We start from the raw sequence: 14,756 nt of genomic DNA, 5'->3' as shown, positions 1-14,756 counted from the left end.
ATGACACACACTGACCACCAGGGGGCAGATGCGCAACGGCAGTGCTGCTCAGCTGACTGACCCATCCTGGCAGCCCACCAGCCCGGTGGCAGCCACTCCCTCCCTTAGTAGTCCTGCAGGTCTAATCTCTGGAGAATGGGCCAGGCACCAATGGACCAGTGCCACCAGCCTCCTGAAAGTTGGCCTCAGGCACCATGGCCACACCCCCTCCCTAGACGCTAAGCAAGGAAGAAAGGATATAAAAGCGGTGGCCAGGTGGCTCCTGACAACCAGCGCAAACATCAGTGGGGTAGATCTGGATCCCGGGCTGGCAAGGGCATCCCACCACCTGCCCAGAGGGCCAATCATGTCCCCCCTCAACCCCTGGAACCCAACCTGTGCATGAATTCGTGTACTAGGCCTCTAGTATAATCTACATGATTTCAATCCTCTGAAAATTGAAACTTATTTTGTGGCTCAAAATATGGTCAATTTTGGTAAATACATTGGGTCTATTTCATACATGTCTACTATGTCAAGTTTGGTGATCTTGTTCTTCCAATATTCTATATTCATACAATTTTTGTGTGTCTTTGGCTCTCTCCCAGTTATTTAAAGAAACATGCTAAAATTTCCCATTATGAGTGTGGATTTGTTCATTTCTTCTTCTAGTTCTATAAGTTTTTGCTTTGTGTATTTTGACACCATGTTACTAAGTGTGTAGGAATTAGAATTGTTTTATCTTTTCAGTGCACCGACTCTTTTATCATTATGAAATCTTATTAATACTCCTGGCTGGAATGTCTATTTACCTGATAATATATAGACATGCCAGTTCTTTTTTTTTGCTACTATTGCATAATGTATCTTTTTCATTCCTGTAGTTTTAAGCTCTAATTTACCTTCATATTAAAGCCTATTTTCACTAGGTTTAGAATTATAGGTGAATATTATTCAACAATTAAAAAGGACTAAATTACTTATACATGTAACACATGGATAAATCTCAAAATAATTGATGTTGGGCAGGATAGCTCAGTCACAAAAAATACATACTGCATGCTTCCATTTATATGAAATTGTATAGCAACAAAAGGCAGACCAGTGGTTTCCTTAGTCCAGGAGTGGGGTGAAGACTGACTGCAAAGAGGCATAAAGGAATCTTTCTGGGGTGACAGAGATGTTCTATGGCATGACTGAGGTGATGGTTATATGGGTGTATTCATTTTTCAAAACTCACTGAACTATACATTTAAAATGTGTGCATTTATTGTAAGTAAATTATCTACAATAAAAGCATAATATGCTAATTAGACCAGAGGACCTTCCAGATGAAGCCGGGGCTGTGAGGGAAGCCTGGGTCCCGGGTGCCAGAAGGAAGCCGGTGCTGGCAGCCAGGGGAAGGAAGGCATACTCGTGCATGAATGTTGTGCATCGGGCCTCTTATAGCTCAATAAAGATAATTACAAAAAAAACCTATAAGGGTTGGCATAATTAAAATTATTAATACAGCTAATAAAAACAAAACAACTCTGTATGCCTAAAAACAGTCCTCATGATGGGTGCAATACATAAAACCTGTCTAACAGAAAAATGTTAGACCTTCAGGGAGCACCCTTCTAGTTGCTTGATGGGATGCTTCCCAACTCATGAATTGCTTAATAAAGCCAATTAGAGCTTAAAAAAACCACCACCACCACCACCACAACAAAAAATTACTCCAAAGTCAATGTTTTCCCAAAAGGAAATTATTGTTCTTAAAGAAACTTTCAAGTATATTTAAGACTTAATTAAAAAACAATTACAACATTAATTTATACATGTTCAGAAAATTTGGAAATGAGCATATATACAAAGTATATCTAACATTTAAAACTTTCTTAACGCCGAAACCGGTTTGGCTCAGTGGATAGAGCGTCGGCCTGCGGACTGAAGGGTCCCGGGTTCGATTCCGGTCAGGGGCATGTACCTTGGTTGCGGGCACATCCCCAGTGGGAGATGTGCAGGAGGCAGCTGATCGATGTCTCTCTCTCATTGATGTTTCTAACTCTCTATCTCTCTCCCTTCCTCTCTGTAAAAAATCAATAAAATATATTTAAAAAAAGAAAACTTTCTTAACCACAATAAATTATAGCTATAATCACTACCAAGTTAGAATATACAATTTAGAAAAGCCTTAAAAAATCAGTATTTCCGCCCAGCCAGCGTGGCTCAGTTGGTTGAGCGTCATCCCAGGCACCAAGAGGTCACTGGTTTGATTCCCAGTCAAAGCACATGTCCAGAGTTGCGGGCTCAATCCCCAGTGCAGGGCCTGCAGGAGGCAGCCAATTGGTGTTTCTCTCTCATCAATGTTTCTATCTCTCCCTCTCCCTTCCTCTCTCTCTAAATTAAAGTATATTTTTAAAATCAATATTTCTGCCGTAACTGGTTTGGCTCAGTGGATGGAGCGTCGGCCTGCGGACTGAAGGGTCCCAGGTTCGATTCTGGTCGGGGGCATGTACCTGGGTTGCGGGCACATCCTCAGTAGGAGGTGTGCAGGAGGCAGCTGATCGATGGTTTTCTCTCATCGATGTTTCTAGCTCTCTATCTCTCCCCCTTCCTCTCTGTAAAAAATCAATAAAATATATTAAAAAACAAACAAAAAAATCAATATTCCTTTTGTCGTACTCATAGTTTGCACAGCTTAAGCAATTTTATTTCTTTTTCTCAATTTATTTCCTTAATAAAATTTGCTCAATTTTAAATGCTTTGAAAGCCAAATATATATAATTTATCCCCTGCTGGAAAAAAAAAGTCATCATAAGCACAAAATATTACCAATGGGAAAAAACAGCCACAAAAAAAAACCTGGTACAACCTCTTTCATGAAATTATACTTGCAAAAAAGGTCTTTTCCTACTCATTGGCTTAAAATTTTTTCTTAGTGATGTATAAATGTGTACCAGGATTTGGCATGAAATTTCATATATGTTTAGGAATGAAGTTATAGAAATGCAGGCTTCCTTCCCTTTATGAAGCAATGAATTTCCCCAAATTTAAGACACCGTAAAATGAAAGAATACATGTCCTAAAATTCCCTATAAGGCTAAACCAGAATCTCCTGGCAAATACTTTAGCAACAGCTTTAGTACTTTTGGTTTGGAGGAGTATTCCTTTGCAATCACTATTCCTTCAAAAACAGAGAATTGCCACTTTCAAACTCCAACTTCTTAAGGTCCAAGGACTATATGGTCACAGCTCTTTTTAGACTGTTAATTCATAGCTTATTAATCTACTTGTGATGGAAGATTCTTAACCTTCAGTCATGCCATTAGGTATCACCATTTGACACAAAATTCTAGTCTGGTAAGTCCATTTACACCTGATGCTCTGAGACCTAAAAATGAGACATCTCTCGGTTCTGCATGGTGCAAAACATTTTAAAGAAGACATAACTGTAGTACTAAGGGAAAAATGGTAAAAGGAGAAAGTGAGAACCAAAACTTACCTTGTCCCTGGTGGCAGTGAAAGTTGTTCAAGTGAATTACCTCTTCATTGTTATTTCCCTCTGCCATTTTCAAATGCAGACATACACATTTGCTTGCTAATATCTAAACATGGTGACTACCTGTTCCAAAGGGACAGAAAATGAAGAAAAAAAGAACATTAAGAATGAGAGAAGTATTAAAACTATTCCCATGTATCTGGTGAAAACACCACAAAGAAAAATACCTAAATGAATACATTACTAAAGCTAATTAAGCCAACAAAAGAGGAAACAATCCTATATAATAAAAGGCTAATATGAAATAGACTGAACGGTGGAACGACCAGTTGCTATGATGCGTACTGACCACCAGAGGCAGATGTTTAATGCAGAAGCTGCCCCCTGGTGGTCAGTGTGCTCTCACAGGAGGAGTGCCACTCAGCCAGAAACCGGGTTCATGGCTAGCGAGTGCAGCGGTGGTGGTGGGAACCTCTCCCACCTCCGAGCAGCGCTAAAGATGTCCGACTGTTGGCTTAGGCTCGCTCCCAGTGGGGAGCAGGCCTAAGTCCACAGTTGGACATCCCCCGAGGGCTCCTAGACTGTGAGAGGGCACAGGCTGGGCTGAGGGACCCCACCCCCGAGTGCATGAATTTCGTGCACCAGGCCTCTAGTGGAATAAATAATAACAATTACTGCAAAATAACATATAAAAGATCAAAGGACAGGTGGGACATATGAAAAACAAAAAGTATACTTAAAAACTCAATTATATGGCAACCAGTGGAATGGGAGGAAATATTTGTAAATCATCTAATTGATAAGGGGTAAAAATACAAAATATATAAAGAATTCATATTACTTAACACCAATATTACAAATAATCCAATTTAAAAATGGCAAAGGACCTAAATCCTTTCTTCCAAGTAAGATATTCAAATGGGCAACAGGTACATCTAAAGACAACATCACTAATCATCAGGGAAATGCATATCACCTCACATCTGTCAGAATGGCTATTATAAAAAAGACAACATATAACAAGTATTGTGAGCATGTGGAGAAAAGGGCACCCTCCTACATTGTTTGTGGGAATGTAAACAGGTAACATAACTGTGCAAAAAAGCTTTATACCTTATAATTACAGTGGAAAATATATATCCCCTAAAGACCCAACAATCCACTGCTAGAAGTCTGAATTATAGAAACATAGTTTACATGTATCAGGTGTATGCACAAGAATGTTCACAGTAGCATTAATTCTATAAGCCAAAAACTAAAAAGGGACATACATCAATGATAGAATGGACAAATACATTATGGTATGTTCATATAATTAAAACTGTATACAGAAAAAAAAAATGAAGCCATTACAGTCACTTACAATGTGGGTAGATATTAAAACATAGTTACTGAGTGAAGGAATCCAGACATAAAAAGTGTGTGTTTTGTGTGTGTGTGTGTGTGTGTGTGTGTATGGAATGATTCCATTTAGATAAAGTTTAGGCACAGGCTTAAACTTAGTTGTTTGGGGTGAAACTTATTTCTGTGTGTTATATTATACTATGAAAAGTTAGGGGAAGTAAATCCATTATAAGGGGGGTGAAAGTGGTTGCCTATGTGAAAGAGTAATTGGGAATCAGAAGGAGAGTATTATTACTTTTAATTCTTTCTATAATTTGATTTTGAACCATTTTCCTGCTTTTCTTTGAAAAATTACAAGAATGAAAATCAATAAATAAGAACCAAAAGGGTATAATTGTAACTGCTATGGGGCCTCTTTAGTTCCAAGAGCCTATCTGTAACTTACCCACTCAAGATTTTTCTTCATACCTAAGAAAATCTCAATTTTCTTTGCCGTCCTGGGAGAAATTATGTACTTTAGAGATAAGCTCCCCACCCGGTTTCTCTCATTAAGGTCTACAAAGAGTAAATAGTCAAATAATATCAGCATTTTCCAACTTAGATAATACAAAGTTGTATATCAAGATTGTTTTATAACTGAACTTTCTGGTATCTATAACTGGACAAAGGTATATTAAATTTTAGAAATCCCACATCCAAGCATAAGTTTGTCTCACTTAAAATAACAGTAATGCTATTTACAAATAGTATGATATAAAGAAAAGCTCTTGTCAAATCTGAACTGCATCGATTCAAGTACTGACTTTTCTTTCAAATGTAATTTTTTAAAATATATATTTTATTGATTTTTTTAGAGAGAAAGGGAGATAGACAATTAGAAACATCGATTCAGCTGCCTCCTGCACACTCCCCACTGGGTATGTGCCCGCAACCAAGGTACATGCCCTTGACCGGAATCGAACCTGGGACCCTTTGGTCCACAGGCCGACGCTCTATCCACTGAGCCAAACCGGCTAGGGCTCAAGTGCAATTTTTAAAAAGTATTTTGAACACTTAATTACAATAACCAAGTTTCTTATTTCTTCTTTTACCACAACTAGGTTTCTTCAGTTTTACACTGTAAATCAAAAGGAACTGTGATTTATTTTACATCTAATTTAGTTAGAATGTCAAGCTTGTAGTTAAGCAAGTTTCTTCATGAATAGCACACAGTGCCCTGAAGCTGCAGTGTGAAAAAGAATCTGATGAAATTCCTACTTCTAATTTCTCTGTAAAGGTCATTCAACCCCCTGACATTCAGTCCTCTCATCTGGGCTTCAGATCAGACTGCTTAGGTATAAACCTGGTTTCACCATTTAGTAAACCAGTAACTGCGCAAAACACTTAACCTCCTTTTTTAAAAAAATATATTTTATTGATTTTTTACAGAGAGGAAGGGAGAGAGATAGAAACATCGATGAGAGAGAAACATCGATCAGCTGCCTCCTGCACATCCCCTACGGGGGATGTGCCCGCAACCCAGGTACATGCCTTGACCGGAATCGAACCCGGGACCCCTCAGTCCACAGGCCGACGCTCTATCCACTGAGCCAAACAGGTTTCGGCAAACACTTAACCTCTTGAGTCCAGTTCCTCCATTTGTAAAATAAAAATATGATTATTTTATAATCGAATTGAGATAAATATGTATAGTGTTTAGCATAGTGCCTGGGACATAGCAATTGTCACATTATGACTATTATTAATATCTGTGAAACAGAAACAGCTATTCTTATCTTGTAAGGCTGTGTTGAAGATTAAATAAAATATGAGAAAGCAGCCTTGGCCAGATGGCTGTTGGCTGGAGCACCGTCCGGACACCAAAAAGTGGAAAGTTTGATTCCCAGTCAGTCTCATACAGAGGGGAACCAAATGATGTTTTTTCTCTCACATTGATATTTCTCTTTCTTGCTTCTTTCCATTCTCTAAAAAGAAAACCCCAGCCCTGACCGGTTTGGCTCAGTGGATGGAGCATTGGCCTGCGGACTCAAGGGTCCCAGGTTCGATTCCGGTCAGGAGCATGTACCTTGGTTGCGGGCATATCCCCGGTGGGGAGTGTGCAGGAGGCGGCTGATTTATGGAATTTGTGAATTTGGCCTTATTTGGAAGTAGGGTCTTGACAAATGAAATCACGTTAAGATTAGCATAGGCCCTAAATCCAATATGATTGGTGTCTTTACAAAAAGAGAGAGAGAGAGAGAGAGAGAGAGAGAGAGAGAGAGAGAGAGAGAGAGACATTTTGTGTATGGTAAAAGCCATCAAAACAAGAGCTTTATCACAAGTATACAGTAGATGCAGTGTTTATTTATAATAAGAGTTGGCAATGCAGCCAAACAAGGGGGGATGAGTGTATTTTTTCTCTTAGAAGTTACTTTTCACTAGTATTAAAACTATCCACAGTAAAACCCTTACTTCTCTCTATAAAAGATACTTTGTTTTCCCTCTGGAAGTAGCAAGAAACTATGTCTTTCACTTCTTGATCACACAACTGAAGAAAATAGTTAAACAAAAGTGAAATCCAGAAATTAGAAATGCCACCCAAAAAAGATAATTTCAGTTCTTGCCTCTTCCCTCTATTAAAAAAATTATGTTTATGACTATCCTATCTAATAAAAGAGAAACATGGTAATTGGCCTACGACCGCTACCCTTCCCATTGGCTAATCAGCGAGATATGCAAATTAACTGTTAGCCAAGATGGCAGCTGGCAGCCAGGCAGCTTGAAACTAACATGAGGCTTGCTTGCTTCAGTGAGGGAGGACTCCGCCTGCCTTCCCGGCCTCTGAGCCTGCAGTCTGAAACATTTTAACAAATATAGAAGCAAAAAAAAAAACACCGAGAAACCTGCTTTAGTCAGCCAGCAGAATCGCAACATTGTAAACAAAAGCCAGAAACCTGCTTTCAGGAGCAGAGGCCTAAGAGCTGGAGCCAAGCCTCAAAGCTAAAGCTGGCCCAGAATTAAAAAAAGAAAAAAAGGAGCAGTTGGGAGCTTCAGTCACCCGGGAGCCTAAAAACAGCCCTCAGCCCCTCAGACTGGCCAGGCACCCCAGTGGGGACCCCCACCCCGATCCAGGACACCCTTCAGGGCAACCCAGCCGGCACCTGGATCAGTGTGACAGGGGGCGGCGCCCCAACCCCCTGATCGGCCCTGCTCTGTGGGTGACGGGGTGGCACCGCAACCTCCCCATCGACCCTGCCTTGAGTGTGACAGGGGGCGGCGCCCCAACCCCCTGATCGCCCTGCAGTTCTGAGACAGGGTGCGGCACCCCACCCCCCACCCCCCACGGGCCTTGCTCTGTGTGTGACGGGGTAGACCCATAACCTCCCCATCGGCCCTGCCCTGAGTGTGAGAGTGGCGGCGCCCCACCCCCCTGATCGGCCCTGCTCTGTGGGTGACGGGGTGGCACCGCAACCTCCCCATCGACCCTGCCTTGAGTGTGACAGGGGGCGGCGCCCCAACCCCCTGATCGCCCTGCAGTTCTGAGACAGGGTGCGGCACCCCACCCCCCACCCCCCACGGGCCTTGCTCTGTGTGTGACGGGGTAGACCCATAACCTCCCCATCGGCCCTGCCCTGAGTGTGAGAGTGGCGGCGCCCCACCCCCCTGATCGGCCCTGCTCTGTGGGTGACGGGGTGGCACCGCAACCTCCCCATCGACCCTGCCTTGAGTGTGACAGGGGGCGGCGCCCCAACCCCCTGATCGCCCTGCAGTTCTGAGACAGGGTGCGGCACCCCACCCCCCACCCCCCACGGGCCTTGCTCTGTGTGTGACGGGGTAGACCCATAACCTCCCCATCGGCCCTGCCCTGAGTGTGAGAGTGGCGGCGCCCCACCCCCCTGATCGGCCCTGCTCTGAGCCCGACCAGCGGCTGCACCTAGGGATCGGGCCGGCCCTCTGCCACCCAGGAGCCGGCCTAAGCCAGCAGGTTATCTCTCGAAGGGTCCCAGACTGCGCGAGGGCACAGGCTGGGCTGAGGGACCCCCTCCCCCCAAGTGCACACATTTTTGTGCACCGGGCCTCTAGTATTTCATAGTCAAATATCAGTTAATGCTTCCAAAATAAAACAAAAAATTAATACATGCCCTAGCTGGTTTGGCTCATTGGATAGAGTGTCGGCCTGTGGACTGAAGGGTCCCGGGTTCAATTCTGATCAAGGGCACATGACCGGGTTGTGGGCTCGATCCCCAGTGGGGGCGTGCAGGAGGCAGCCGATCAATGATTCTCTCTCATCATTGATGTCTCCCTCTCTCCCTTTCCCTTCCTCTCTGAAATCAATAAAAATATATTTTTTAAAAAATTAGCACATATTTCATAATTTCATAACTGTGAAGAATCTTTGCTAGTACCACTATATTTTTAAAATTTAAGTAAACTTAGATGACAGTTACTCCATTCTCTTCCACTCCTACAATTGTCCTTCCTTTTATGGATGAATCATCATGAGAAAACATTCACATTTCATGTATTTAGTAGAGGCCCAGTGCACATTCATGCACAGGTGGGGTCCAGGGCCGGCCTGCCCCAATCAGGGCCGATCAGGCTGGGTCAGCCAGAGGGAGGGGCCAAGAGCAGTTGGCAGGCCGGCCTCACCCGATTGGGGGGTGAGGGTGGTGGTGATCAGGGGCCACAGGTGGTTGGCTGGCTGGCCCCGCCCTCCAGTCAAACTCGCAGTCAAGGGGACAATTTGCATATTAGTCTTTTATTATATAGGAGGATTTATTTTTGTTAATCTTCACCTGAGGATATTCTTCCCTTGATTTTTAGGGTGGAAAGGAGGGGGAGGTGATTGGAATCGAACCAGGGACCCTTCAGTCTTTGGGCCAATGCTCTATTCACTGAGCCCAAGTGGCTATGGCAAAAGTTCATATTTTAATCCTTTTCTACCTATGCCCTTGACTATATCTTACAGCTGTATTTCCAGTGTCTCACAGTCGATTGATATATTAGTGGCCCCAAAAACATCTGTCAGAGACTGAAACTGAATCACAGCCATATGTAAACAGAGTCAGGTAAAATAGCATACGTGACAATCAGTTTCTCAGGATTTTCTTCAGTTATAAAGTATAGCCCATAACAGAAAACTTGGAAAACAGTCAGAAAAAAATTGGGAATCACCCATGGTTCTTTCATGCAATTTTCTGGTTTTCAGAATTGCATCTTTGCATCCTCTTGGCCAGAGACAGACAGGTCTGTCTTCAACAATCATTTTCTTCTCATTCTTCTATTCATGTTACTTCTCCATTTTTCTTTCCAATGCATATTCCTAGAGTTTTGTAGTGTTCCTGCTTTCCATAGTAATCTCCATAAATATGCCTGTCACTGCTGTAGACACTGATTTGGAGGTAATAAAAGATGTTTCAAATGTACTGAATTAATCTCTGAACATTCCCAGGGAAAGGTGGGCAAAGCAGAGTCAAGTATAGGCTGGGAGAAGCTGACATGCTCATCATACCAGCCCCATACAATCCCTCCTCCTAACATATTTTTCAAGTGTCTATAAATGACTTTTGCTCTTCATTCAAATTCTAGCTTCTTAACCAGTATTTGGATATCTATTCTTTCTAAGCCTGTACTAACATTTAATCAATATTAAATCAACACAACAAAAAGTTAATGGTTATTTTTAAGTAGTAAGTTTAAAGTTTATATTTTTTGCTTCCTTATATTTTCTGATTTTTCTATACTAAATTGGTATTATTTACATTAACACTTAAAATTAAAATGCAGTAAAAGAATTCAACAAATATTTATTGTGAGCCTGCCACATGGTGTAAATAATGTGTTATACATCATGGTGAATAAATATCAAAAAATACAACATGGATCTTGCCTCAAAGAACTTGAGAGTCCCATCAATAGGAAAATCCTATCCTATTCTATATAATAAAAGCCCAGCGATCGAATGGCGGAATGACCAAAACAACTAGTCAACCGGTGGATATGACACACACTGACCACCAGGGGGCAAACGCTCAACGCAGGAGCTGCCCCAGGTGGTCAGTGCGCTCCCACAATGAGAGCGCTGCTCAACTGACCAGGATGGGCGGCTGCTCCCGCAGTGGGCTGATCCCTGCAGGCCACACCCCCCACCAGTGCATGAATCCCATGCACTGGGTCTCTAGTATTCATATAATTAACTATCTAAAAAGTATAAAGTCATTAGTGCAATAAAAAGACTATTCCAATTGGGAAGGGCAGGCAGTCAGGAAATGTTTAACAAAGATAGCAGTATTTAAGCTAAATTGGATGTTGTGCCAGCTCCAGACTTAGCCTTTAAAGGACGCAGCAGCTTCCATCTTGGGCTTTTGAAGCCCAGTCACCATGTGGAAAGCCCTGACACACAACATGGAGAGGGAAAGGCCAGTAGAACCCAGTCTTCCACAGTCTCTGACAAGGCTTGGGAATGAAGAAGCCATTTTGGAAGTGGGTCCTCCAGCCCCAGCCACCTCGTTTGACAGCATGTGGATGAGAAAAAACATGGCCCGGGTGAGCCCTTCCCAATCTCCTGACTCACAAAACTCTTAATAAATAAAATTGTTGTACTAAGTCACTAAGTTTGGGTGTGATTTGCTATGTCTCAACAGCTAACTGAAGCTCAAATTTTATTACCCATCCAATGGGAAGCAATGGAGAGCTGTGCTTTAAGAAAACCAACCTAGCCCTAACAGGTTTGGTTCAGTGGATAGAGCATCAGCCTGCAGACTTAAGGGTCCCAGGTTCGATTCTGGTCAAGGGCAGGTACCTTGGTTGCGGGCACATCCCCAGTGGGGAGTGTGCAAAAACAGCTGGTTGATGTTTCTTTCTCATCAATATTTCTAACTCTCTATCCCTCTCCCTTCCTCTGTAAAAAATCAATAAAACATATTTTAAAAAAAAGAGAAAAGAAAATCAACCTAGCCGAACCGGTTTGGCTCAGTGGATAGAGCATCGGCCTGCAGACTGAAGGGTCCCAGGTTTGATTCCGGTCAAGGGCATGTACCTTGGTTGCGGGCACATCCCCAGTAGGGGGCGTGCAGGAGGCAGCTGATCAATCTCTCTCATCGATGTTTCTCTCTATCCCTCTCCCTTCTTCTCTGTAAAAAATCAATAAAATATAAAAAAAAAAAAGAAAAGAAAATCAACCTAGTTGCAATATATGAGACAGACTGTAGAAGACATTGGTGGTAGGAAACCCAGAAACAAGAGCTAGTGAAGTCTGAACTAGAGCTAAAAGTAAGCAGGGGAGGAAAAAGATACGAGATACTGACTATAGAATTAGATTCAATAGGATTTTTGTATGTAATTAGCCATCAGGGCAAGAGGAAGAAAGGAAGTCAAAGGTGACTTAGATGTTGAGATCAGGTAACTGAAGGATGGTGATACTATTGAGAAAGAATAAGGCAGGTGATGAATTCAGAATAAGAAAATGCAATGCATGTTAATTTTAATAGACAAAAATGAAAGACCTAAGGTAGAATGCCATCCATAATTACATGCATAATTATGCAAACAATTAGTCTGGAGTTTAAGCAGAGTTTAAAAGAGCTCTAAAAATCCTGTAATCAGTATCTTTCTACAGTAAAAGTTTTAAAAAAAAAATTGAATTAAAAATCTTCATTGGGTAGGCTAGATTTTAACATATAACATTAAGATTTCCCTTAAAAAAAATTTTTTTCCCCTTAACTGTCAACTGAATATCGGTTCAGAAACTAGAAGTTAAGTAAGCACTTTTTCATCTACAAGAGGGGTAAAAAAAAAAAAATCAGTTTTCAATGACCTTTTTATAATTGAATTCTCTTGACACCATCCTTTTTTTTCCTGCCTACAGGTTCTACCCTTACATGTTTTAATATAGCACTGAGAGTTTGTTTTTGTAAATCACAAAACTCATCATGGTAGAATCAAAATCCTTACCATGGCCTGCAAAACGCTGCCTCCTGACACTTGCTGACACTGCTAGCCTCACCTCCTCCTTCTCCCCCATTCACCATTCCGCAGTGATAATGGCTGTTCCTTGAGTGTGCCGTGCTCCTCCTTCTCTTCCAGCTCTTTTCTCCCGCTGGATAACTCCTCACTGCCTCTCCTTGACCAAATGAACTCTACCATCCGTCACTGCATCTTAAATGTTACTTCCTCAGAGAAAAACTTTTCCTGACTATCCCCATTATTCATGCACACGTCTCACTCCTTCAAAGGATTTGGCATACTAATAATCTACAATTATTTAGGAAGCTGTGTTTAATATCCACTTCCTCTGCTAAAACAAGTTCTAAAAGGTGGGACCTTACATCTTATTTGTTCCCATGGTCCCAGGACATAGCACGCTGACTGACACAAGTTAAGTACTCCATAAGAGCCTTTTGAGTAAATATCCACCGGAATAGCAGGATAATTAGGAGCATGAACTGGAATCAAACTGAGTTCAAATTCCAGTCAGACACTTGTAAACTTTGTGATTAGGTAAGTTGTTTTTCAGCACCTCATTTTCTTCCTTTTAAAAATAAGATTAACAAAACCCACGTCATTGAGGATTAAGAGTTACTATATGGAAACCACTTAGAACTACATCTGGCACATAGCATCATGTTTTGTCCTATTATGATTAGCAACGAGGATAAAATAACGGCTGTTAGAGCCCTAGCCGATTTGGCTCAGTGGATAGACTGTCAGCATGCAGACCAAAGGGTCCAAAGGATCACGGGTTTGATTGCCGTCAAGGGTATATACCGAGCTTGCAGGCTCCTCCTGGGACTGGGCCTTAATCAGGGTACCTGCAGGAGGAAACCAATCAATGTGTTACTCTCTCATTGATCCTTCTGTCTTTCCCTCTCTCTAAGAAATCAATGGGAAAAATACCCTTGGGTGAGGATTAACGACAAAAACATGGTTAGAGCCTGGCTGCTGTGGCACAGTGGCTGAGTGCCGACCCCCGTCAGGGCACATGCCCAGGTTTCGGGCTCCATCCCGTGGCAGGGTGCACAGGAGGCAGCCGATGATTCTCTCTCTCTCCGTCTCCCTTCCTCTCTGAAATCAATAAAAATGTATTTTTAAAAAACAGCATGGTTAGGTGTGAAATTAGTTATGATGTCTCTGAAATCTCAACAGAATTTGGTAAGCACTCATAAAACAGCAGCCACCAGCCTGAGGGGGTGGCTCAGTTGGTTGCAGCTTGTGACCCACACCAAAGGGTTTGATTCCCTCAGGGCACATGCTTAGGCTGCGGGTTTGATCCAGGGTCTGGCAAGAACTGGGGACAACCAATCCATGTTCCTCTTTCACACAGGCGTTTCTCCCTCTTCCTCTCCTCCTTTTCCTCAAAAATCAATGAACAGGGGGAGGGGAAAAAATAAAAATAAATAAAAAATCAATGAACATATCCTCTGGTGAGGGTTAAGAAGAAGAAAAGAAAAAAAAAAAAGCTGCCCTGGACGGTGTGGCTCAGCTGGGCGGTTTTCAGTTCAAGTCCCTGTCAGGGCACAGGCCCGCTTTGGGCTGGATCCCTCGTGCAGGCGGCAGCCTGTGGCTGTTTCTCTCACACACACCTCTCTTTCTCTCTCAAAATCAGTAAAAACGTTTTGCTTTTTTTTAAATAGCAGCTGCCAGTTAGCAAACACGGATGCTCTCCTCTATCCTACTTTATAAACTTTCAGTCTCCCTGACCCGCACCAACTTCCTTCTTCCATTTCTCCACAGGCTGAAGCCCGCATTTAGGTTTCACAAGGAGGGCGCAGGTCCGGCCCGGCTCTCCAGCTATTTCCTCAAAGTCAGCCGCTGCCTGCCCCTCACCCTCGCCCTCGCCCTCACCGGAGGGCAGGTTACTGGCGGCAACGAATCACAAACAAAAGCAGGGCAAGGCCAACTCTGCGCGCGCCTCCTTCCTTCGGACAAGGTGCTCGAGGCGGAGTCGGTCCCGGCCTCTGCCCGCGGGCGC

The 14,756-nt window shown here is 42.7% G+C and overlaps 1 protein-coding gene across 6 annotated transcripts in view; it reads right to left on the bottom strand.

Moving 5' to 3' along the window:
- Positions 1-14,756, bottom strand: part of RNF216 (ring finger protein 216) — a 123,719-nt gene that overhangs the window by 102,045 nt on the left and 6,918 nt on the right. For 4 of the 6 annotated variants that reach the window (XM_006765437.2, XM_006765439.2, XM_015565125.1 and 1 more), the window contains exons 1-2: positions 13,553-13,605; positions 3,467-3,586 (exon numbers count right to left, since the gene is read on the bottom strand). In XM_006765437.2, the coding sequence (XP_006765500.1) occupies positions 3,467-3,533 (67 nt within the window). In that variant the 5' untranslated portion in view covers positions 3,534-3,586; positions 13,553-13,605. Of the gene's footprint in view, positions 1-3,466; positions 3,587-5,714; positions 5,721-9,961; positions 10,051-13,552; positions 13,606-14,756 lie in introns of those variants that run through there. The other 2 variants (XM_015565124.1, XM_006765438.2) reach the window with 2 other exon arrangements.

Source organism: Myotis davidii, unplaced genomic scaffold, assembly GCF_000327345.1.
Source record: "Myotis davidii unplaced genomic scaffold, ASM32734v1 scaffold399, whole genome shotgun sequence".
In the NCBI taxonomy this organism is placed as follows: Eukaryota; Metazoa; Chordata; class Mammalia; order Chiroptera; family Vespertilionidae; genus Myotis; species Myotis davidii.
Note: the sequence above shows the minus strand (reverse complement) of the source record. Positions and strands in the feature narration are given on the sequence as shown.